Raw genomic sequence first — 24,580 nt, 5'->3', positions numbered from 1 at the left:
ATGTTCTTCTTAAAATTTTTATGGATTAATATTGTGTCTTGGTGGTTGTGGGCAACAGACCTATCTGTAATGATATATTCATTTCATTATAGTTTATTTGTTGAATTCTCAAGAATATTTTGGGGTTTGTATTTGCAGTATATAGATTAGTTTAAAAAGGATAGTAAAATTATGGTGTATGATTCTAGTCACCTGATTGTATCTTTTTATATGCTGTGATTGTTGCATTGTTTCCATCAAATTATCATAAAATCCAGATTAATCTATAAATCTGGGCTCCCTAAGGATAACCATTGTGTAATTTATGATTGCAACAACTTGATCCTGAATAACTATTATAAATCCCTTTCTTATATCATCACCATCATCATCATCATCATCCAGCTCTTTTGTGGGGTTCAGAGATCAATGGTCCTTGTATAAATTATTATCCTACTATTATCCTTTTCTGTTTAATGTTCTACAGACTACTGTACAGGTCACATCTGTAGATGGATGAAAATATTAGGATGAAAGATAATCTTCTATAGGCTCACTGAAAACATCCTCAGTACAACTCCAATAGTAGACAGGACAAGAGGGGTGAGATGTGCTTCATGCTATTCCACCATGATATTGATCACATCTGCTAACCTGTCTCTATATTCTGAAAGTTTTTCATTCCAGGTAGCTTGGAGTATTTCTTGTGGTAACAATATGAGTATTTGGATGAGTATTTGTTATGGTAACACCCATTAAACTATTGTCCTTAAGTTTTTATGTTTGGATGATTGTGGACAACTATTCTGTGATAACGGTCCACTATTACTGTGGTTTATTGGCTGAATTCTTTGGGATTTTTTGAGGTGTGTATTTGTAGTATGGTGATTTGTCCTCTGTGAGTCCATAAAAGACAGCTAACTTCTGATGCATAATTCTAGCTGCCAAGTTGCGTCTTGCTAGGTATTTGGTAGGTAGTAAAGTTTTTTACAGCGAGAAGTGATGTATTGCACAATTTCTGCCCTTTCCTTCCACAATCTACATTAAGCACTAAATCTGGGCTCCTTAAGAATAATACTTCTATAATTACTGGTGGCAATGACATGGTTCTTAATGGCCATCGTAAAGTTTCTGTAAACAAATCCCCTTAACTCAGCCATTTGTTTGATATTTCTCTCTTGATAACTTGTTGGCTGAATTCATGCAAGTGGTATTGATAGATACTTTTATTGTTATTCTTATTATTATCATCTTGCCCCTTGAAGTCCAACCCATTATACATGGGGTGTGGGGGTGTGAAGTAAGTGATGCAACTGCTCCTAAGAGTCAAAGAAATAGATTGGACAGCATAGAGGTACAATTTGGTGCTATTCTAAATTGTCATGATGATCCCCTTGGCACAGAGGCTAGTGGAATGACTAAGTGATTCTTTATTGTCATCATGGTTATTATTATGGAGTCTGGTTGGAACTAGTGTCTTGAAATCAAGAGCAATTAAGTGCTTTTTCATCTTTTTGTACGTACCTCCTCCAACCCTTACCAATCATGTGGCCATGGTCAAATCTGTTCATTTCTGAGCCTTAGCTTCCTCATGAACAAAGTAGAGATCCTGATCATTCCACTGCCTATTCTCACAGGATTTTGTGAATGAAAAGTTTTGTAAACTTTCAAGCATTATATATTAAGTATTGTTATCTTCCTTCAAGGCATGGTTCATATACCACCTCTTTTATGATGCACCTTGTTGGAAGTGATCCTTCATCTGACCTCATACCTCCTACATACTCAAAAGAGTGGTGGATTTGGATCCCAGTTCTGATACTTGCCACTTGAGTAACCAGGGACATGTCATTTGTCCTCTTGGATCTTTGGTCTCATCTTCTGTCAGTCAAGGTCTTTCAACTAGACCTCTAAATTCTATAGTCTTGTTAGGTGCACATCATATTCTAATAGGTATTCTATGTCTCTGTGAGTGTCTATGCTATATGCTTCATGAGGGCTGGGACCACATCTATTTAATCTTTGTGCCTTAGAAGGGCTGAACACAGTGTTCTGTATGTAGTAGATACTTAACACATATTTATTGGATGGATGAACAGAAATGACCTTAGGATATCTCTGTTAGGAAGTTTGTATTTGATCTCATAGTCAGCGTATGGAGGGTGTTTGAACAGGAGAGTGACATCGATTGCTTTGTTTACTTCTCTTCTTCTGAACTGATGTAGTTCAAGTTTCAGTTGATCACAATCATTCATTTCTTATTAATCTTTTTGATTTGTGTGGGTTCCCTGTAGGGTGGATTACTGATCAATCACCATGCAGATCAGTCTCTGAATAGCTTCTGTCAGTGGCAGTCTGCTCTCGTCGGGAAAAACAACAAGCGGCACGATCATGCTGTTTTACTAACAGGACTGGATATCTGTTCCTGGAAGAATGAGCCATGTGACACGCTAGGTACAGTACCAAAATACCTCACAAAACTTCAATGTTTTCAGTGACAACTAGTGATCAATAGAGTGTGATCCAATGAAAGCGCCCTGTACTTTCAGTCCCGATGAACTGGATTTAAGTAGCGGTGGTGCCCCTTGGCGGAGGTGTGGCTTTGGCCAAGTTACTTGACTTTTCCAAACTCAGTTAATTGGGAATGACGAATACTTGCACTGTTTTTCTCACTGGGCTACTGTGAAGAAAGTGATTAGGAAACCCTAAAATGCCATGTCACTTATGGTGGCATAGTGGAAAGAACGTTGGACCTAGGTCAGAAAGACCTGGATGCTAATTCTGCCTCGGACACTTACTAGCTGTGAGGCCCTATGAAAGTCATTTAACCTCTTAGCCTCAGTTTTCTCATCTGTAAAAACAAAGGTAATAACACCTTCCTCACGGGATTTTTGAGATCAAAGGAGATAACAAAGTGCTTTGCACACCATAAATTCTTATATAGATGCCAGCTATTATTAGTAGTAGTAGCAGTAGCAGTGGCAGCAGTGAAAGCAGCAGCAGTAAAGGCAGCAACAGCAGGGAAGGCAATAGCAGCAGCAGTGGAGGCAGCAATTATAGATAGCAGTAGCGGCTGTGGTAGTAGTAAAAGCAGTGAAGGCAACAGCAGCAGCAGCGGTAGTAGTAGCAGCAGCCCTTGTATGACTTTGGGAAAACCATTTCCTTTCAGTCTCAGCTTCTTTATGACAAGATGAAGCAATTGCAATAAATGTACTCTAAGGAAAAAGATGATCAAATTTATAGCTTCAGTTCGTGTCAGCAAACATTTATTAAGAAGCACCTATTGGATTATAAATTTTCTAGTTTACTGGAATTTACTAAATTGCTGTCCTCACAAGAACCCTTGTGAGGTAAGTAGCACAAATGTTCTCACAACTCGTTTCATGATGAGATATCTGAAGCTCAGAGAAAGCGATTTGCCCCATATCACAAAGTGTCAAAGCTGGGACTCAAACCCGAGTCTTGTTAATACATTCATTTAACATTCCACCACACTGATTCTTTATCGTCCTTAGAGTGTTATTAGTTGCTGGAAGGGCGTTGAACTCAGACCTTGAAAGGACCATGGAGACCATTTGTGTCAACCTCTACCTTTCAAATGATGAGGAAATTTGGGTAGGGGTTGGGGGTAGGGAGTAAGGTGGTGCAAAAAGTAATTAGATAACTTCGTTAAGCTCAGACAGATATATAAGTAATAATAGCTAATAATAACTGCTAACATTTATATAGAACTTACCGTATGTCAGGGACTGTGCTAAGCGCAGTTATCTCATTTGTTCCTCACAACAACCCTGGGAAGTAAGTGCTATTATTGTACCCATACAGATGGGAAAACTGAGGCAGACAGAGACTAAGTGGCTTTCCCAGAGTCACACAGCTAGTAAGTGTCTGAGGCCGGATGTGAAATCAGATCTTCAGGATTCAAGCCTAAATCCGTGGCTCTTTCCGCTACCAGACTCAACATCTGCTAGACTCTGAGGCTTATTAAAAAAGGGGCAGTCTTATCTAAACTTAGTAACTCCTTCAGGTCTGAGCCCAGACCTCTTCCATAAATAAGGAAACTGAGATTCAGACACATTACATATTTTGCCCAGGGTTATACAGAGATGTGACAATTGGAGCCTTACTTGAACCCAGATCTTTTCATTTCAAGACTCTTTCCACTGAACCAGAGTTTGGCCATTGACATAATGAAAAGAAGGGAGGTCTAGTGGAAGAATGTGACTCAGCGGGCATCAAGATTATAGCCACCAGTGCCATCGTTAAACACTGTGATTCACTTGGCCTGTCAGTGACAAGAAAGGTGAACTTATACTTGTATTATAATAATAATGACTTGGCCAGGGTCACACAGCTAGTAAGTGTCCGAGGCTACATTTGCACTCAGTAAAATGAGCCTTCCTAATTCCAATCCCAGCACTCTATGCACTGTGACCCCTGGCTAGCTGCCCATACCTTTTAGGTATTATTCAGCAAGCATTTTTTGATTATTAGGTAACCAGTCCCTATTGATATATTAGATGTTTAGAATTCAAAAAAAGTTAGTGTCGTTTCCTACGATGCCTATAAGGCCTACTTGGAGTCAAGAGATCAGAGTTTAAGTCCTGACTCTGATGCTCTGTGACCCTCGCCAGGTCGCTTCTCTTCTTAAGCCTTAGTTTCTTGATCTGTAAAATGGAATAGTAACACTTTCATTACATAACAGAGTTAAGAGGAAAGTTCTCAGTTAGCTCTGAAGTGCTATAGAAATATGAATTGTTATTAACTTAAGATGCTTTGAGATTGCTTAAGCTGCATTATTATATGAAATTAAAGTAGTTTTCATACCCAATCACCTACTATCTCTAAAAGAGCAGGGATTTCCACGTACCGCCATTGGTCATAAAAGGAGGTGAGAGGACTAGACTGAGCCTTTCCAGTCCCAGTGGACAGCGGGAGTTAGAGAGATGGTGACCCTATAAGGACCAACAATTATCCTGAAGTTGGAATTTGAAAATTGCTATTCTAACTGTGATAGAATCACAGAATCATAGAATCCCAGAGTTAGGAGAGATTTCTGAGGTCAACTTGTCCAACCCATGAATTCTCTCTGCAGCATTTCCAACAATTTCCTAATAAATTCTCTATCTTTATATTTATATATCATTGATCTCTTTATCCATCCATCCATCTATCTTTCTATTTATCAATCATCTATCTTTATATCTATCCATCCATCTCTTATCTGCCCTTGAGAAACCTTATAAACTTTTGGATAGGAGCAGTAGGTTATGACATATACATAGCTACATATGATATAAAGGAGTGATGGAGTTGGTGGGGAGTGGCCAAAGGGGAGATCCAAACAACGTATTCTAGGAGGATATGAGGAGGAGAGATCACTTTTAGCTGAAGGATCAAGGAAGGCTGCATGGGGAAGGTGGCACCTGAACTGAACTTCAAAAGAAGAAAAGGGTTTTGAAAGAAGGAGAGAGGAGGGAATTTGTTCTAGATATGGGGTATCTGTAGGAGTAGGAAAAGGCAGGAACACCTCAGAATCCAGTTTGGCTGAGTTTGGAGTACCTGAGGTGGAGACACATTACATAAAGCTAGATAAGTAAGTTGGAGCCAGGTTGTAGAGGGCCTTAAATACAGACTTTATTCTTTGTAGTTTATCCTAGAGGCAATAGGGAACCACTGAAAGTTTTTGAGCCTGGGTGTGACATGGATAGGCATGTGCCTTAGGAAGATTATTTTGACAGCTTTGTGAAGAATGAATTGGAAAGGAGAGATACTGGTGACAGAGAGACCATTTCGGGGGCTGGTATAATAATGCAGGTGAAAGGTGATGGAAGCCTGAACTAGGATAATGTGAGTGCAGGAATAGAGAAAGGAATGATGGGAGAGATTTTGTGGCAGTAACAATGACAAGGACCTGGCAATTGATTAGATGTGGAGAATCGTAGGGAAGACAGGGTTCAAAGATGATTCAGATTAATATCTGGGTGACTGGGAGGATGACGTTCACTTAAACAGAAATAGCTAAGTTTGGAGCAGAAGCACATCTTAGAGGGAAGATGATGAGCTCTATGTTGGAGATGTTGATTTAGAGAGTCTAATGGGATATCCAGGAGAAGATGTCGTACAGACAGATGGAAATGAGAGACTGGCGCTCAGAGAAGAGGTTGGGTCTGGAAAAATCCATGTTAGAATTTCTGTAACAAATCTATTTGGAGCTAATTCTCCTAAATGGACACATGATGTTTTCTTTGCATAGATCATATATTTATTTATCTCTACATATGTATTATATCCTTCCCATAGAATAAAAGCTCTTTGAGAACGGGGACTGTTTTCATTTTTGGTTCTGTATCCCCAGTGCACAGCTGGCTTACAGTAGGTGTTTACTAAATGCTTGTTGCATTGAATTGGATCATCAGCACCAGAGGCCCTATTTGAAGCCTTTCCAGATATCTAAGACCTGTTAGAAGTGTGTGCTCTGATGGCGCAACCTTCAAGAACCAACCAAAGGAAACTCTCCATGCTCTAAGGAAGTATAAGGGTACTTGAATAGAGGAGTGCAGGTTTTGTACTGTTTAAATTTGGGGTGATATTAGTTATAGAGAAGGGAACTAAACACAGTCGTACACACAGCCGCCTCTGCCCTGAACCCTTTTGCAGAGGTGGGGGAGTCTGTGGCCCCGAGGCCACATGTGACCTTGAGGCTGCAAGTTCCCCACCCCTGCCTTAGGGTGTAAGAAAAGAACTCTTGCTTAGATGATACATAGCAAATCGGAATAACATCTGGCTTTGGTGTTTCCCATAGGTTTTGCTCCCATCAGTGGAATGTGCAGCAAATATCGAAGTTGCACCATTAATGAAGACACAGGGCTTGGTCTGGCGTTCACCATAGCTCATGAGTCAGGCCACAAGTAAGTGATGCTTTGAGTAGTCATTCATTCATTCATTCATTCATTCATTCATTTATTCAACAAGCATTTAAGTGCATCCTATGTGCCAGGCTCCAAACATATGATATGCTGAGTGTACAGAGACAAAAATGAACATCACTGCCCTCCAAAGGCTTATATTCTGTTGTGTATGTATATAGAAAATAAATCTAAATTAAGCATAAGGAAAGGTCCAGGAGATGGCCTTAGAAATTGGGAGGATCAGAACAGGAGCTGACACCTGAGCATTCTGTGAAGCTGAGGTGAGTAGATGGTGCAGAGATATAGGAATGAGTATTTGGAGTACTGTATATGGGGAATAGCAAACTGGAAAGTTTGTGTAAAATGTGGAGTGAGCCAAGGAGACCAAAGTGAAATGAGACTGGAGCCAGCTTGTGAAGGGATTTAAAAGCCAAAAAGGGGCAGGGTGGAGGGAATGTTGCATTTTCTACTTAAAGGTAAGAGGGAGCCACTGGAGTTTCTTGAGTGAGAGAGTGACATGGTCAGACCTGTGTTCTTCATAGTCATTACCTCAGTGATGTCCTGGCACATCTGTACATATTGCTCCAAAAGCAGTAGAAAACAATAATAGCTCCAATTTCTATGTGCTTTTAAAAGTTTACAAATCGTTTTCCACTCCACATTTCTGTTAGCAGACGTCTAGTCAAACACCCTCATTTTATAGATGAGGAAACTGAGGCCCAGAGTGGTTAATTGATTCAGGGTCATATAGATAAGTGACAAGAACTGGGATTTGAACCCAGGTCCTCTGACTCCAAATCCAGTCCTTCTGTTACACCAAATTATCTGTTTATATGTTGTATCTCCCCAATAGAATGAATGTTATGTAGGTCAGGGACTTAAAATTTTGTCTTTACGTCTCTTGCGCCTAGTACTGTACTTTGCACATAGTAGGTATTTAATAAATACTTACTGTATATTGGATTCTATTGGTTTTTTTAAAAAGTGTTTATTTATTTTTAGCTTACAATATTCAGTTTCACAAGCTTTTGAGTTCCAAATTTTTCCCCCCTCCCTCCCCTCTTCCCTGGATTAGTATTATAGAGAGAAAGTAGAAACTCAGACCCAGGAAGGTGAGTTTCCTTTCTATAAAAGTTGACATTTGGATTTTGGATGCTCAGTTGTCAGGGATTCCTGTTCATTTCAGGGTTGGACCTGAGGTTGTGCTCTGAGGTCCCTGCTATCCTAAGATTTATGGTTATAATAATAACAGTCATATTTGTTAGCATGTTAAGGTTTTCAAAACACGATGACTATGCTCAGTTATTGGAAAGGCTGTCATGTGGAAGAGAGTTTAGATTCATTTTGTCTGGCCCCAAAGGAAAAAAAATGGGAACAATGGATGGAAGGTGCAGAGGCATTCTAGACAGGATGTCGGGGGGAAAACCTTCCCAATAATTAGAGTTGTCTCAAAAATGGAATTGCTGTCTTAGAATGAAGTGGATTATTCCACACTGGAGGAATTTGTCAAGCAGGTACTGGATGACCACTTGCTGGCTATATTATAGTGGGAATACATTTCAGCTAAGGTTGGAATACAGAGCCATTGAAGTCTTTTCTAACCCTAAATTCTTTAATTCTATGATTCCCCACCACAGCTACCCATTTTACAGATGGGTAAACAAGCTCAGGAAGGTAAAATAGAATGCAACCTCCTCAAAACAGGGACTCTTGTTTCAATTTTGCATTCATACCCCTAGTGCACAGCACAGTGCCTTGCACTTAGGAGGCATTTTATGAATTCTTGTTGAATGGAATTGAATTAAATTCGAAGGATTTGCCTGTGGTCACAGAGCTAGAAAGTGTCAGAATTAGTATTCTAAACCAGGTCTTTTGAATTCAGATCCTGTGCTCTTTCCAAAACATAAATCCAAGATCTCAAAGTTCTTAAAGTGATTTTTTTTGATGGTTCTCCTAATAGTATCTTGGTGACCGCAGGTTTGCATTTAGGCCATCCACTTATCATTTCTCATTCTCACAAGGAATGCGCATACAGTTACATGATGATAACACTGGAATGGATAAGTGAGGGGTTTGTTTTTGTTTTTGTTTTACCGAGGAAGCTCCTTCTTCCAAAACTACTGTCAACAGATTTTCATCTTCAGGCCTCCAAATAACAGCCAATGAGTCCATATAAATCTGTGGCTGTAGATTGTCCCACAATAGGATGGGCTATCTAAGGAGTTGATGAATTCTCTGTACTGGATGTCTTCTGGTACAGGCTAGATGACCACATGTTGGGTATCAGAGAGGAGGTGAAGAAGCAGTATGGTATTAGCAGAGAAAGTATTAGAGGCAAGGAGTTTGAATCCTGCCCCTGATGCTCACTTACTCTGTTTCCTTGGGCAGATCACTCAGTCTCTATGACCTTCTCTTCTATGAAATAGGGATAAAAATACCATAGCATGTACCTCATGAGGTTGTTTTGAAGGCCAAATGATATAGTGTTTGTAAAGGTTCTTTGCAAATTGTAAAGCTGCATGTAAATTTCACTTATTATCATTCATGATTAAGGTAGTAGTTGAAACAGATGTCTTTTAAGGTCCCCTTTAACGTTGTTGGAATTGTGACAAAAGGAAAAAATATAGCTCTGATATCATGGATACTTGGACATGTAAAATGTGTTTTAAGATTGTGTTAGGGATTTTGTAAGGAGGGAGAGAGGTGGAATACTTGAGAATAAGGTCACGTTTTGTTCTGCTTAGACTCGTAAGAGAATCAGTGTACTGTAGCGGATAGAGAGCAAGCCTTGGAGTCAGAGAAGCCTAGGTTCCGCTCCTGCCTTGGACACGTATGGTCTATGTGACCCTGGGCAGGTTACTTAACCTCTTAGGGCCCCGGCAACTCCAAGGCTATAAATCACAAAGAAAGTGCTGATCTGCATTGGTAGAGTAAATTCCTCACCTGGAACTCCCTACCCAGATGAAATCACATGTCTGAATAAAAACAAGATTCATAAACTGCTAAAGTTGAAAGAGACCTCAGAACGTAGGAAGTCAGAGTTGGAATGGTCCTTAGAGACCATGCGGTCCAGTCCCATTATTGTACCAAAGTAGAAACTGAGCCCCACAGACTTTGAGCCAGATTTAAAAAAAAAAAAAGCATCAGTTTAAGTTCTAGCAAAAAAAAAAAGTTCATTTTTTCATAAACCACAAATCCTACTTCCATGCTAAAGTTTGCTTAGAGACCACAACACTGACACATCTCTCTGCAGGAAATCCAAATCATGACCTTTCTCATACTCAGAAGAATATTTTGCATTTTTTCTACTCTTTTATCCAGGGATCTCCCAGCACTCTCTAAATATGAGCTATTTTGTTGTGTACATTTGCCTCCTCACCCTACCAAGGTAGAGGATCGTAGTCTCCAGAGCTGGAAGGAGCCTTAGAGATTATCCAGTCCAATCTTCTAATATTACAAACCAAAGCCCAGAGAAGAGATTTGTCGAAGATCATAAAGATAGAGAGTGACAGAGTTAGGATTTAAGCCCAGGTGCCCCAACTCCAAACCCATTGTACTTTACCTACCCTCTATAGGACTCTACCTATTTAAAGACAAATGGAAGTAATGAAGTGCCCATGTGATTCCAGTGCTCTTTGTGTAGAGTCATAAATGAGAGGGTCAAGACATTGGTTGTAAAACCAATGTAAAACCTAATGTAAAACCTAACTTCAATCAGAGGAGAGAAGGCCCATTCCTGAAGTTACTAGTTAGGAGACAGAATAATGTGACCCCTCTTTGGGAATTTTGCCCATTGCAAATTCAGTCTGCTGTCATCCTTTCAATATAGTCTCTTTGTTGGGGAATGTAACCTTGGGATCTGGAAGGCTTTGTCAGTGCCACACATGCTCTGACAAGTACTGTGACCTCAAGTATGGACTTGGCTTTGGACAATGCATCTGATAACCAGCTCTGGTTACCTAAATGTGGAATGACTCATTGGAGGGTTGGCCATCACAGGATAAATTATTTCAACCACATCAGCTCACAAAGACTGGATTCTAAAGCGTGGAGGAACTGTGACCTGGGTCAGTCAATTGGTCAGTCAACAAACAATTATTAGGTGGTTACTATAAGTCACACTAAGCACTGGAAAAACGAAGAAAAGCATTAACATAGTCCTGCTCTCAAGGAGCTCATATTTCAAAGAGGGAGATAACATGCAAACAACTATATACAAACAATATATAGACAGGATAAATTGGAGCTAATTTCAGAGGCAAGGCACTAGTATTAAAGAGGAACAGGAGAGGCTTCATGCGAAAGGTGGCGTTTGAGTTGAATCTTAAATGAAACCAGGGAAGCCAGGAGGCAGAGGTGAGGATTGGGAGGGAGCATTCCAGGCATGAGGGAAGGCCAGTGAAAATGCTCAGAGCCAAGAGATGGAATATCTTGTACAAGGAACATCAAGAAGGCCAGTGTGACTACACCATAGAATAGGTGGAAAGGAGTAAAGTGTAAGAAATCAAGTCAACAAGCATTTATTAAGTGATTATTATGTAGCAAGCTCTGGGCTGGGGTAGACTGGGGAGGGGAGAGAAGTAACCTGAATCAGGGAATGGAGGAAGTTCAGAGAGTCAAGAACAGAGCATGGAATGGAATGAAGGAATGAATGTGGCTGGTCTGGGTGCTTTCCATAAAATGTAGATTCCAGGAGCAACTGAGTAGTTAGAGGAAAGGACCACAGGGCAGAGTGATCTTCCAGGGTAAGATGGCCCCAAAGGGTGGAGTGGAGTTCCAGAGCAAGAACACTGCTCTGGTATGGTAGAGAAAGAAGTCCAGAGAGTAAGGGACAGAGCCTGGAGAAGAATGAGAGTAAGATTGAAAAAGGATCAGGAAAGGACCAGGTTTTGAAGGACTTTCAAAGCCAAGCAGGGTTTCTTATTTTATCCTGGAGGTAATAGGGAAGTACTGGAGTTTGACTAATAGGTTGACACGGTTAGACCTGGACGTTGACAGGTAAGTACAGGATGGATTGGAGTTGGAGAGAGGCTCAGTAGTGGAGGCCTGGGACGTGAGAAGCACCCTCTGTGATGGAATCACAAAGGTAGTGCTAAAGAAACCCCTCCAATGCCAAGTATCCAGTTTCTTCTTTTTGAGGAATCTGAGAAGGTATCCTTTCAAAATTCTCGCTTTTGAATAATAACATCTCCAATCCTTTGTCACTTTGTAGACTATAAAATTCTCTCCTCTCAACATCCCTGTGATGTAGAGGGTGTGAGTATTATTATCCCCATCTTTGCAAATAAGGAAACAAACTAAGAGAGGGAAAATTCACTTGTCATGGGTCATACAGGGAGAGAGAGTCAGGTCTTGACTCCAGGTCTCCTGGCATTAAGTCCAAGGCTCTTTCCATGGCACTATACTGCCTTACAGCATGCTACAGTTTGAAGGTGTTGACAACTTAAATAAAATTAAATAGAAGGGTAGGCTGTGGAACAGGGATTCAATTGGTCCTACTTGATTCTAGATGAAAAAATGTTAGAAGTTGGAGATGCAGAATTCAGTTCAACATGAGGAAAAGCTGCTTAACAGTCATCTGTCCAAAAGGCCATTCCAAAGTGCCTGGTGTGGTTTGGTGTCTTTAGAATTGAACCAGGGATAAGATCTTTCATTCCATGGAGTGTAATTGGCTTCCTCCAGAGTGAGTTCCTGAGGAGCTCTCTATCACTGGAAGGCTTCTAGCAGATTCTAGTAATAACAGTTAGCGTTTACATAGCACTTAGAGGTTTTCAAAGCACTTTACATGTTATCTCATCTGATCACTGTAATAGTCCTGTGAGATGTGCTATTACTCCCATTTTACAGATAAGAACACCGAGTCTCAGAGAGGTCCAATGACTTGCCCAGGGCCACAGAGTGAGCAAATATCTAAGGTAGTATTAGAACCCAATTCTTCCTAATTCCAAGTACAGTGCTCTAACCATTGCAGGTGATTCCTTATCAGAGATTCAATTCAGCAAACACTTATTAGGTGCCTATTAATATATAAGGCTTTGTCCTGAGAACAAAATTTAAAGTCCTTATCTTTAAGGGGCCAGGGTGTGTGTGTGTGTGTGTGATATAACATCTGCTATGCAAATACTGCATACACTATGCAAATAAGTGTCAAAGTAAATTAATGAGGGAAATATTAAAATCTGTATGTGTGTAAAGGTCAGACAAAATTTTCTACAGAAGGTGACAGATTCTGAAAAATAGAGGTGAGAAAGAAATGCATCCCAGGTATGGAAAATGATTTGTGCCCATGCATGGAAGTAAGATATAGATTGTTGAATTCAGGCAACATTTAGTCTAATTTTTTTTCCGGAACATAGTGTGGAGTAAGGCTGTAAGGGCAGGTAAGAGCAAGACTGGTGGATCTTAAATGTCAAGTTAAAAAATTTCTATTTTAATCCTAGAGGCAAGAGACAGTCATAGATAGTTTTAGAGTAGATGAGTGATACTGTCAGATCTTGGTCTTAGGAAGATTATTTTGGCAGTCATATGGAAGATAGATCATAAAGGGGAGGAACTAGTAGCTAAGAGATCAATATAATAAGGACCTGAATACTAGAGTAGTGGTCATGTTACTGGAGAGAAGAGGATGGTAGTAAGAATGTTGTAGAGGTAGAATTGATGAGACGCAGCAGTTGATTAGGTATCAGGGGAAAGGGGAAATGTACTGGAGGTATAGGATGGTTCCAAAGTCATGAACCTTGATGACTGGGAGGATGATGGTCACATCAATAGAAACAGAAGTTTGAAGGAGGACTGGATTTGGGGATTCCTGATTAGGTAGGGTTTGATTAGATGACCTATGAGATCCTCTCGAGTTAGAAATTTTGTAATTTTGTTATAGATATGTGAATTTAATATGTTCATAATGCCTGTAGTACCTCTCTCACAGTATTCTTGTCAGGATTGAATAAAATAATTTATGTGCAGTTATTTGCAAACCTTAAAAACACTATGCAAATGCCAGCTATTATCACTTATTGAGATAAATTGATAAATTATCAGCTAGACTCTTTTTTTTAAGACAAAAAGAAACACTGACATTCCCCCGAGCTCCAGAATGAATAGCTACCCAATCAGAATGTATTAATCATCAGTTCTCCCCTTTCCTCAGTATAGAATATCATCCTCAAATTCCTTTTGATCAATTTCCTGCAGTGCCTAGAACTCATTACGTTTTAGTCCATTGTTTTCCTCATCTGAATCTCAGAGGTTGCACATCAAAGTGGCCCAGAGTAAGGCTAGTCTTTGTCTTAGCAATTGAGTGTTTGAGTCATGGGGTGGGGGCAGGGTGGTAGATGTTGCCCAATGTCTCCCAGGATCTGTGATGGGCAGCATTTCACAAGTGAGGAGGTATAATACAGTAGAAAGAGGCCTGGATTTTCAGGCAAATGAACTGAGTTTGAGTGCCATCTCTGCTACTTGCTGTTTTCATGACATTGGCTGAGTCATGAAACTTTTCTTTGGTTTCAGTTTTCTTGCCTATAGAATGTGGGAGCTGAATGGGATAATCTCCAAGGTCTTTCAATTTCAACATTTCATAATAATATTATCCTTTTACTTGGCTTTGAATCTCTGATGACTAACTGTGTCATGTTGGGAAAGTCACTTTCCTTTTCTGGGCCCCAATTTCTTCATTTGTGAAAAGAGAAGGTTGAATGTGTCAGTAGTTCTGACACTTAGTATCTCCAGCATTTTATGATTTGCTGTCACTTAACCTCCATTGTGCCCAGTTTCTTAATTTGTAAAATTGGGGATGTATTGTAAAGTGATAGTGCAGATAAACAAGATAATATTAAGATTATGGAATGATTCAAAAGATCCAGAAGGAACTCATAGAGACATCTAGTCTGGCTCCAATCCAAGTCATGAAGCTCACTTAAAATATCCCTAACAAAGGGTTATCTAGCTTCTGCTTCAAACCCCTTTGGTAAGTGAAGGAATTAATTATGTGCAGAGGCAGCTCTTTCCAGTTTTGGACAATCTATGCCCATGAATTTTTATGGATTCAGTGGCTACCATTTAGGGGACTGAATATACTTAGTGTTATATAAATGTGATTTATTATTATTATTCTTATTTGGGAAAATCTTTCTGTACCCATCCACTACTCCTTCCTAATAGGAAATAGGAAGCAGAAGGGATTAGTTGTTGTTGTTAGCAATATAGTCCTGAATATCCATAACAAGTCCTAGGATAACCTGTTTTCCCACTTGGATAAGATTTATCTATCCCTTTTCATTGCTTTTAGCTGTATAGACCTGAGAGTTCTGCGTAGTAACTATTCAGATTTATTGATGTCTCTTTCCTGGCTTACATCTTTCAAAGTCCACTTTTAGGACCATACCTCATTATTGGGCCACATTGTACCACATTTCAGTTTCTATTATGATGGTTGATGTGCTTCTACCCCATCCTCCTCTGAGGCCTTATAATGGTGTCAAGAGGACCCTAGGCTTTCCAAGGCTTTGCCAAGGGAATGCAAGCACTTGGCTTTTCCAAGCTGGAAAGGCTTCAAGTGATGGCGCTGGAGATATGTGTCTATCATCCAAGGACAAACCTAGCTAAACTTCATCACCTTACATTTGAGCCACTGCATCGAGACTGTTTTGGCCACAGTAATTCATGAAGATTTTCTACTAATGTATGGATATCATTTGCATCCATGAAGGAAGTGCTCATATGGATGAAATCATAGGTTTCTTCTAAGTTTTGGAGTATATAAGTACATGTCTTATCCTCTATGAAAGATTATAAACTTTTTATGAGCACTGGAACTATCACATTTCATCTTTGTGCCACACCGCCTCCACCTCTGCCCAGTACCAACTAGAGTGTTCTTCATGCACTAGGTATTTAATATGAGGTTATTGAATTAAGTTGAACATGATAGGAAACAAAATTTCATTTCTTTTACTGTTCCAACATAGTGTAAAAAACCTTCATAGATTCAGAGACTCTTGAAACTGAAAGGAAGCTCAGTATATAAATTATTAGAACATGGAACATAGTATGTCTAAGCTGGAAGGACCCTTAGAATATGGAACCTAGTATGCCAGATTTGCCAGTGCCCTTAGAACATAATACATTGAGTGTTGGATGGATTGTTCCATTCATTATATTTGTATGCTTTAAAATACTTAATTGATTGATTGGTTGTAAGTGACCTTGGAACAGAGACTTAGAATATTAGATCAAGAAGGGACCTTAAGCTATAGAACATGGAATGTCAGAAATAAAAGGGACCTTTGACACAAATCATCTAGTCCAAGGGATTCTTAACCTATTTTTTTATATCACAGAACCATTTGGCAATATAGTGGCGCCTATGGACCCCTTTTCAGAATAATGTTTTAAATGCACAAAAGACACAGGATTATAAAGGAAACCAATTATATTGAAATAAAGATGTAATTTTCCCCATCTACATTCATGAACCCCCTGAGATCTCTCCACACATCCATTGGTCTGTGGTCCAGGTTAAGAATCCCTGATCTAGTCTCTAGTCTAAAACCCTTATTTAGTAGATGGGGAAACAGGTTCAGAGAGGGCAAGGAATTTGACCAAATGATAACTTGTCTCATTGTTTTCTCCCATTTTAATCCTTTGATTCTTGGATATTCTATATGGATACCTGTTATTATTCATAGCTGATAAATAGGGAGATTGAGCAACAAAAATTTTATTATTACAATCCTTATTTTTCAGCTTTGGCATGATTCATGATGGAGAGGGGAATCCTTGCAGAAAGGCTGAAGGCAACATCATGTCCCCCACTCTAACTGGAAACAATGGGGTGTTCTCTTGGTCCTCTTGCAGTAGGCAATATCTCACCAAGTTCCTCAGGTATGGCCAGAAGAAACAAAGTAGACTGTCTAATAGAATTCTTCTCTGGGTAGTGTTGCAAGCAGTGACAAATAGGGTAGAGGCCAATGTTCACAAAAGATGGCCCCAGCTGCCTTGTTGAATGGTGAGCCAATGACAGTGACAATAGTTCAGTGACTTCCTCAGCCTTCTGATATAGGTGAGTAGGTGCCAATTCTAAGTCTCAGCTTTGGATTCAGTGGCTTGCCAAATATTATCTCCAATATATAGAGGAGGGAACTGAGGCCCAGGAGAGGTTAAGTGATTTGCCCATGGCCACAAAATGAGTCATTGGCAAAGCCAGTGTATGAACCTAGATCTAACACCGAGACCAGCCATGTATAGTATGGTGCCTCTTGGGTAGACATATTCTTCTGGTTTGTTCCAAAGGAGAACTACTTCACTTCTTGGTTGTTACTATCTGGTTCCCCCCCTTCGAAATCAAATAGAAATGGATCTTACATTTTAATCTGTTTTGGGCTTCACTTGGGAATTCTGCCAGCCTTCCACTGGGAGTTTGGTACTCCCTGCCCCCAACAACAAACAAAGCATCAATTGGGTCAATTCTGTCAAACAGAGTAGGAAAATGGTGGAAAGCAAGAATGGAACTGATCATTTAACTAAATGGGTCCTCTGTCTCCTTGGCCATCATGTCAATCAAGCTAGGAATCTAAACCTGCCTATATTTTGCCTTGGAGGATTCTCTGCATACAAAAGTGAGTGGAGACATACTATGTAAATAGTGAAAACTGATTTTTTTTAACCCTGACTAATTTTGCCTTGGAGGATTCTCTGAAGATAAAAGTGGATAGAGACTTAATATATAAAGAGTTCAGGATCTGTGTTTTTGACATTTCCTGGTGTGGAAATTCCTTCCACCAATGTAGACTAGAACCCAATTATGATTCAGTAGATAATCCTCAGGAAATTGTTTGAGGCACAAAGACATTAAATGACACCCGGAGTCACATAGATAATATTAGAGGTCAAAGTGAACCTTAGTTTTTCTAATGCCAAGCCCAGCACTCTGAAGATTATAATATGCTGTTTCATCAGAAAAGATGAGACCTCAAATCATTGAGCTGAATTTAAACCCTAGAATCACAATTAAAAATGGGGAAAAGCTTAATCGTATGAAACACATTTGAATACAGGTCAATTATTGAAGCTTCTAAATGTGTTCATCTTGGCTAAAATCTTATGTTTATGGAAAAAAACAAAGACCTTTCAGCTTCAGTAACCTATGGAGACATTCCAGTTCACCAGTTATATTGTATTTGTACAAGGAATTGGTGTAGATGAAGGCTTTTTGGAAATCATAAACACAGTTAGTTATAGGGAGACTGAGTGACACTTGTCTCCACTACATCGGCCTATAGCAATGTTTATTCAGGTGTTCTGCTGCTGCTTACCTGTGTGACCACTTCCTCTCTGAGCTTTAGTTTCCTCAACTGTAACATTAAGGTGTTGCATTAGACCAGTGGTCTTTCAAACTCAAATAGAAATGGATCTTACATTTTAATCTGTTTTGGGCTTCACTTGGGAAATCTTCCAGCCTTCCACTGGGAGACAATCCTAAAGGTCCTTTCCAACCCTAAACTATGAATTGGATTCCATGCCTGGATAATTTCTCATTTAATTTTCTACTGTGAAGAATACTGCTAGCATTGAAATGTTCCCTTTCAGATTCTCCATTCACTTTAATAGGGATACCAAAGTTATACAGAGCATAGTTTGGGAACTACTAGTCTATTTTTTGTTGCCCTCCCACCCACTGTGGCTTCAGTCTTTCCCACCCCTCCTGTTACAGAAAGATGGATGGCTGAGAAAGAAGGCAGTGTAGTCATATAGTAGGAAGCCATATGAGATAACAGATGGACAGGCAACATTTTCCATTGGGTATACACAGAGTGTCAAGGGATCTAAGGGAAGTCCCCAAGCACATGGATGAATTCTCAATGCAAGATTTATGGAAGGACATGGGATAATGGACACTCATGACAAGGAGCAAGGTGGATGATTTACATTACGTACCTTTGAAGGTGTATCCATATAGATGAGATCTCACATGCTCTGAAATATTGAAGTAACTGTTGCACAAATATATGAATAGGGTGTGTGTGGGCTTTTTTTTTAATGTAGAAATCTAAAACTAAATGCAGTAACTAATGTACATCTGTTTTTCCTCCAGCACAGCCCAGGCCTCCTGCCTAGTTGACGAACCAAAGCAAACAGGACAGTATAAATACCCGGACACGCTCCCAGGGCAGATCTATGATGCAGATGTTCAGTGCAAGTGGCAATTTGGAGCAAAAGCCAAACTTTGCAGCCTCAGTTTTGTGAAGGTAGGCGAGGAGGAAGTAGAGGAAGGGCACCTTTTCAAGCTTGTATTATCGTTCTGAAGGGGCTTGTTCATGATGTACCTATTACAGACTGACAGAGACTGGGTGTGCTGAAGTCGTGTCAGCACCTTATGTCTGGTGTAATAATGAAGCTGCCTGAGTCATTGTCCACAAAATAACTTGGTCTAATGGACCATCATGATCTTTCCTCAGGGAAAAACTTTGGCAAAAAGCTGAAGTAGGAAAGATTATTGGATTTGGAGCCAGAGAATATAAACTTATGTCCTGAACCTGCCAATTACTAGATGTGTGTCCTTGGGCAACTCACTTCATGATTCTTTTATTTTTCAAGCTTGGTTTCCCTGTCTCACCCAGGCTGAAAGTTCAGGGACCACCCATGGGCCTGATCTCACCAATGATTGGCATTCATTTCTGACCTGTTACAGTTTTCCTGTCCTTATGTAACCTGGTAGCCCCATCCTCAACCCCCAACTCCTGAAGGTTCACCATATAGATGCCAGACTTAGTGTATACACTGATTCAATTAGTCCACTCAGAACTACAGAGCTCTAGAGAAATGACTGCCTCAGCTCTCCTGGTAGCAGGAACCACATGGTAGGCATGAACCATCATGCCCGGCCAATTTATGATTCTTAACCTCATTTTCCATTTCTGGTAAAAAGTGAAAAAGTCTGACACTTGACAGTGAATGAATACGGCAGTTCAATTCCCCTGTCCAAGCCTCAATTTCTTGTTTGTACTGCCCAATTTTAAAGAGTGAGGAAAGCACTTTGTAAACCATAAGGCACTTTAGAAATGGGAACTATGGGTTGTGTGCTTCAGCAGTGTGGGCTTCTCAAAGAGGCACAGCACATTGTTCAGAGGGTGGGTATGGATCATTCCCAAACTTTGGGGTGCACAGATGCCTTGTCCTAGGTCTGATAACATCTCTACATCTGTTTTTTCCTCAGTAAAATGGTATTGATAGCACTTGCCCTGTCTAACTCACAGGGCTATTGTGAGAATAAAAAGGATGATAAACTCTTTAAAGATTGTGTGTTAAACAAATATCAGGAACCTAAGCACAGTGCTAGGTATATAGCACATGTTTAACAAATGCTTTTTTATTTCATTCATTTGTTATTCTCTCATAAACTACGTCTTCTAAAATAACATGCAACTAGAGGTTACATCCAAACTGTGTGTGTCATATATTATTATTCTCATGAGGGCAGTAGGTTTCAGAGAAAATTACTTGCTTAAGGTCATATAGCATGTAAAAAGGATTGATAGGACTTGAACTCAAGTCTTTTGAATCCAGATCCAATGTTCTCATTACATTACTGGGTCCTGTTATACAGGCAGCCCTCAGCAAACATATACAGCCTGTTCTCAAGATATCTAAAGCAGGGCTTCTTAAACTTTATCTACTTGTGACTTCTTTAGCACTTCTTAAACTGTGGGGTCATGACCCACAATTTAAGAAGCGCTGATCTAGAGCATCATTTACCAAACTCATTTGGTCAAGGCACACCGTAGTCTTTGAGGTATATTGTTGGAGCCCATTAATGCTGGTTCCAAGATTATGGAACAGTCTTGAGATAAAGGGAGTGGGGCGGTCATATGAATTTTAGTGTAAATAGAAGAAATTAAGTGTTTGAGCTTTCACTTTAACACATACAACCGGGCATCGCTGAATAAATACCCATGTGCCAGGGAGAGCAGAATCATCTAACAGTAAGAAGATGTGAAGGTACAAGTCATACTGAAAGGTTTCCTTGTCGCTCCCCTCTTAGGTATCGTGCTCTAGGTGGTCGCCTCCTTTGCCTACTCAGTATCAACTCTGGGTTAAATAACTTGTCCAGAGTCACACAGCTGAGATCAGTGAAAAAGCTGGGATTCAAACCCAAGTCTTTGGACTCTTAAATCTAGCACTCTTCACCACAATGAAGTTGCTGATACAAAATTTTACCAGTTGCTAATTCCTTTCAGTTTGATGAACTGTATCAATTGACATGTGAGATAGTAGTATCTCCTTTCCCCCCTGTGCATCTTGAATCCTTCCCATATGCCTACAGATATGCTCAGGTCTCTTCAATCTTCATTTAGTTAAAAAAAAAAAAGCTTCCCCTTGACTCTTCTAGTCCATCCATCTTTCTTTTCATTACTAAATCTCTTGAAAAATTGTCCATACCAAAGCTTCCATTTCCTCACCACCTACTCGCTCCTCAACCTCTTGCAGTTGAATTTTTGCCATCCAGTGCTCTGTCTTCCATTTAGGTCACCAATATCCTCCTCATCAAATTTGGCAGTCTTTATTTACACTTCATTCTCTTTGATCTTTTCAAAACTTTTGGCATTGTTGAATACGCCACTCTTTTCCATTAACTTCAGAGATACCATACTCTCCTGGTTGCTCTCCTACCTTTCTTACTAATTTTTCTGAGTCTTCATCTTGGTGAAGTGGAAAGAACACTGGATTTGGAGTCAAAGGACTTTGAATCTTAGCCCTTATTAACACTTATTACCTGTTGACATTGGGCAAGCCATTTTGTGTCTCTGTGCCTCAGTTTCCTTATGTATAAAATGAGGGAGTTGAACTAGATGACCCTTAACGTCCCTTCTAATTTTAACCCTATGATCCTATTTTTTTTTACTTTTATTGATGTCTTTTGTGTTTCTTCCAGTATCCATTCCCCTCCTCCCTCTTAGAGAACCTGCTCTTATAACAGGTATTATTTTTAAAGGAAAAAAAAAAGAAGAGAAAAAAGAGCAAAAATCAGAAAAACTAATCAATGTACTGAAAAAGTACGAAAATATATGCAATATAACACATTTGAGGTGTCTCCCTCTGCAAAGGAGTGGGTTGTGGGTATTTGTTCATATGTCTTCTTTGTACTCATGCTTGTTTGTTGTAATTTTGCTGCATTGATTTTTTTATTATTTTGTGCTTGTCCTTTCCATTTGCTTGTTATAGTATTTGTATATATTGTTTTCTAGGGTCTTCTTACTTCACTTTGCATCAGATTATTATAAATCTTTCCATTCTTCTCTGTATTCATTATATTCATCATTTTTAATAGCACAATAATATTCTATTACATTTATGTACCACAATTTGTTTAATCATTTCCCAATCAATGGGCATCTACTTTGCTTCCAAATCTTTGGTACCACAAAAAGCACTGCCATAATTATTTTGGTGTATGCAGGGACTTCTTATCAATGACCTTTTTGGTATATAAACTTAATTGTAGGATCTCTGGTATAGACATTTGCATAATTCCAAATTGCTTACAAAATGGTTGTATCGATTCATAGCTCCACTAACAACACAACGTTCCTGTCATTCCACAACCTTTCCAAAAAGTCCTTTGTCCACTTCATGACTCCTTTAGGTCAGTATCCTCCCAGAGTCTGTTTTTGGGGAACCCTGCTCTTTTCTTTCTTTCTATCCTCTCCTTTGGCTATCTCCCTCTCTCCCATAACTTCAGCTGTTCCTCACCCCTCATAAGGAGATGATTCCCAAATTCGTATCAGTAGTTCTGACTTTTCTTCTGAGTTCCAGACCTGCATCTCAGCTTTCTTACAGAACATCATTACTAGAATGTCCTACCAGTATCATGCATAGTGCTCTGTACTGTGTAGGTGTTCAGTAAATAATTGCTGAATTGAATTGAAATTAAATCTTACCACTATTAGTTAAACTTAGCCAGTTTTTTCTATGGGTACATTAAAACAAATATCTAGACAAATGCAAAATGCTCAGCAGTTGAGTTGAGAAAGGACTTGTTTCACTTTCCAATAAGTATGTTAAGTTCACTTAACAAATACCAAGTAACTATTATCTAGTTGCTGAAATTTATACATTATTTACATAAATCTCCTCATTTGATTCTCAGAAAACTCAATGAAATAAAAGATCCAGGCATAATTATCCCCATTTTACGTATTAGGAAGCTGAGACTCCGAGTGGCTAAGTGTCTCGATGACCAGGGTACCACTGGCTAACCCAGTATTGCTACCCCGTAAGTTACAATAATACCTGATTGTCACTCCTTCCCTTCAGTGGCATCAACTGAGCAATTTCCTCTTACCCTCGCAGCATAATAGGTTTTATTTTCATTTTAAACATTAATGTTTTATTGATGCTTTTTATACTGTGGTCACTTTCCAATAGCCACCCCTGATAGAACCTTCCATTATAACAAAAACTTAAGCAAAATAACGTCAATTTCATTGGGTAATGTAGGCAGTTTTCTTTGCTTGTAGTCCACCACCTCTCTGCCTTGGAAAAAGGCTATGTGTTTCCAGCCCCGAGTCGGCCCTTTCTTCATGTATCCTAAGTGGTTGTTTAGGTCCATAGTTATATAAACCAAGGACACTGTCTCTAAGCATAGGATGCCCATGTCACAGCCTGCTGTTCCTGTATTGGCTCCGTGAGTAGTTTGTGAACTTCTTGCACTAGGTCTTCTAGAATGACAGGTAAAGAAGAGGATGCAGTTTCTATAGTATGGACATAGAATTGTGACATTACCATAGGGTAATAAAGCAGTCCTAGAAAAATAGTCAAAGCTGTCTCCTGAAGGCCTCATCAGACTCAGACCTTGTGGGAACTTTTACCTCTCCCCACAGGGGGACAGTGCCAATCATTGCCACAAGAGCAGACGTCTGGAGAAGGGACACACAGGCACATGCCTTTCCCTAGTTGTTCCTTACTTGTCAGTGCATCAGAGAAGTGACCCAAACACATCCCCATGCCAGGAGCAATTCTCCCTAGAAAATCCAGACTATAGATTTTCCACATGTTGGGTTTCCAACCAGTTCTTCCATTCCTTGGGCAATCAAAACCACTTACCTAAAGGCACAAAAGCTAGGTACCTGACTTAAAACTACCAGGACTGGTAGTCATCTATGCTCCTTTTTAAGTATCCTCAGTGAAGCCACCTCAAGTACCACTTACATTAATAACAGTATTCAATCCACGATCCCTCGGGCTTTGACGTTGTTTACTTAGTAGTGAATCAGGTGGTTGCTCTCAGGGTTACCACAGTCATTGGCCACGGTGTTGATTGCTCATCTAACAGGGCTAACAATAAAGCCTAATAAATGTTGATTGACTGACCCACTGACTGTAGGCATGACCTCTTCTCTTTGGACTACTCTTTTCTTTTTGGAGAACCCTGGACTGCAAGGGAAAATAATGAGAGTGATAATGGTAATGATAGTGATAATATTTCTGTATTTCAACTGAATCTTTGACCATGTTAATGTGGGTACTACTTCCAATGCTGCAAATAAAAATCCACCTTTTTGTCACTTCAACCAATATACATCTTGTCCATGTTTTCCTGTATAAAATTCCCATGATGCACTGGAGGTCTTCCTTTAGGTCTTTTTATGTTCTGTGAATGCCAGTGCAACGCTTGGACTGTTATCATAATTGTT

General features: G+C 39.6%; 1 protein-coding gene across 1 annotated transcript in view; it reads left to right on the top strand.

The window, feature by feature from the left end:
* Window positions 1-24,580, top strand: part of ADAMTS18 (ADAM metallopeptidase with thrombospondin type 1 motif 18) — a 195,337-nt gene that overhangs the window by 77,399 nt on the left and 93,358 nt on the right. The window contains exons 7-10 of the mRNA XM_036750035.1: window positions 2,274-2,433; window positions 6,785-6,890; window positions 16,635-16,772; window positions 18,982-19,135. Of these exons, the coding sequence (XP_036605930.1) occupies window positions 2,274-2,433; window positions 6,785-6,890; window positions 16,635-16,772; window positions 18,982-19,135 (558 nt within the window). The remainder of the gene's footprint in view (window positions 1-2,273; window positions 2,434-6,784; window positions 6,891-16,634; window positions 16,773-18,981; window positions 19,136-24,580) is intronic.

The sequence above is a fragment of the Trichosurus vulpecula genome, chromosome 3 (genome assembly GCF_011100635.1).
Source record: "Trichosurus vulpecula isolate mTriVul1 chromosome 3, mTriVul1.pri, whole genome shotgun sequence".
NCBI classification, from domain to species: domain Eukaryota; kingdom Metazoa; phylum Chordata; class Mammalia; order Diprotodontia; family Phalangeridae; genus Trichosurus; species Trichosurus vulpecula.
Note: the sequence above shows the minus strand (reverse complement) of the source record. Positions and strands in the feature narration are given on the sequence as shown.